General features: G+C 39.0%; 1 protein-coding gene across 1 annotated transcript; it reads left to right on the top strand.

The window, feature by feature from the left end:
- Positions 1–28: 28 nt before the first annotated feature.
- LOC121965243 (DDB1- and CUL4-associated factor 1) lies at positions 29–1482 on the top strand (the record flags this gene model as incomplete). The annotated part of the gene is made up of 3 exons (XM_042515402.1): positions 29–220; positions 296–372; positions 1409–1482. Coding segments are annotated over exons 1-3 (342 nt in total), but the record flags the coding sequence as incomplete, so codon positions are not given.
- Between the last annotated feature and the right edge of the window lie 32 nt (positions 1483–1514).

The raw sequence follows: 1514 nt of genomic DNA, 5'->3' as shown, positions 1-1514 counted from the left end.
TCTGTCCTCCTTTTGTCTTCCAGGCAGCGATGTCTTCCCCTGAGGAGGAGCCGCCGGCCTCCGTGTCAGACGTCCTGTCGTCGGCTTTGTCCGCTGCCGTGTCGGCTGCCATGGCGGTTGCGATGTCGGTGGACGCGAAGGCGGATCTCGCCGCGCTGCTGGACGAATGGGAAGAAGCACAGAGCGGCAGCACAGAGCAGCTGGTGTCCATCCTCACAAAGTAAGCAGTGATCAGAGTTTTTTTTTTCTTAATTAAAAAAATAGGAGTGTGACTCATTTTTGTGTTTTTCTGCAGAATCTCTGAGCTGATTGAACGGGAGACGGGAGAGTATCACAAAGCAGACCCCGATCCGTTTGATGACCGTCATCCAGGTTATTACACATTCATGCTTTCACATTATTCTACTAGTTTCTATAATTCTCATACATTCTAATACTTTTACAACTAGAAAAGTTTGAAAAGTTTAATATTTATGTACCTGTTGTGATTTTAATAGATCATATTTTAGCTTTTTGCATTTTAAATGTACCAGTCTGGGGTTTTCTGAGCTGAGCTGAAGCTTCCTTTAGACCCTGATCAGACAAAGCTCTTTGTGCACGTTGCAAAATTAATATCTGTTTTGCAGTTGATGTAGACAACAGTTAAAAATAAAGACGTGAGGCAGCTTCTGCCCTTTACGGAGCCCGGGAGGTGACATCAATATGGTTTGATTTTTAAAAATTCACATGTGCTTTCTGTTTTTTTGTTTTGTTTTTTTGTTTATAAATTGCACCTGCATGTTAGTAACTTCGACGCACGTCTTTATTTAAAACACATGTGCGACAGTTAATAAAACGCACGTGCAATTTATAAAAGGGGTGTGAGAAATGCAAATAAAACGTGCATTTCAGAGGATATGAACAACTATCACAGTTTTTCATTCAATAACTGTCCTGCAAACGCCACAGTGTCCTAGATAAAAAATACCAAAAACAAATACAGTGTTTAAATTTAGTCTGATGAAGAGCGGTGTCGCTCGAAACGTCACTTTGGTGCATTAAATAAGTGATAACTGGAGCCCTGCAGCGTGAGTTAATTTTTTGCCTTTTCACTATTTATTCAGCTTTTGTTCAGCACCTGCTCCAAGTTCGGATTGGACGTGCATACACACATTTGCTGGTTGTTTAGTTTGACTCATTTTTTTTATTTAATTAAATTTTTTATAATACTTTATTGTAGGAATTAACATAAATGTACATTAGTTTATATGTTTTCCACATTTTTCTTTTACATTCCCACATTTTTTGTTAACAGATGAGATAGAAAATAAAATAAAGGCAGTTATAACAGTAATAATAGTAAAAGTAATAATAATAATTATAAAGATAATAATCACAGTGTATTTGTGACTCCTGTGTGACTCTGCAGGACGGGCAGACCCGGACTGCATGCTGGGGCAACTCCTGAAGATGCTGTTTATGAACGATGACTTCACTAACGCGGTGAGGACGGCAGCTTTTTTATTAATCGAGCA

Source organism: Plectropomus leopardus, unplaced genomic scaffold (genome assembly GCF_008729295.1).
Source record: "Plectropomus leopardus isolate mb unplaced genomic scaffold, YSFRI_Pleo_2.0 unplaced_scaffold19171, whole genome shotgun sequence".
Lineage (NCBI taxonomy): Eukaryota > Metazoa > Chordata > Actinopteri > Perciformes > Serranidae > Plectropomus > Plectropomus leopardus.
This window is presented reverse-complemented; position numbering and strand designations above follow the sequence as displayed.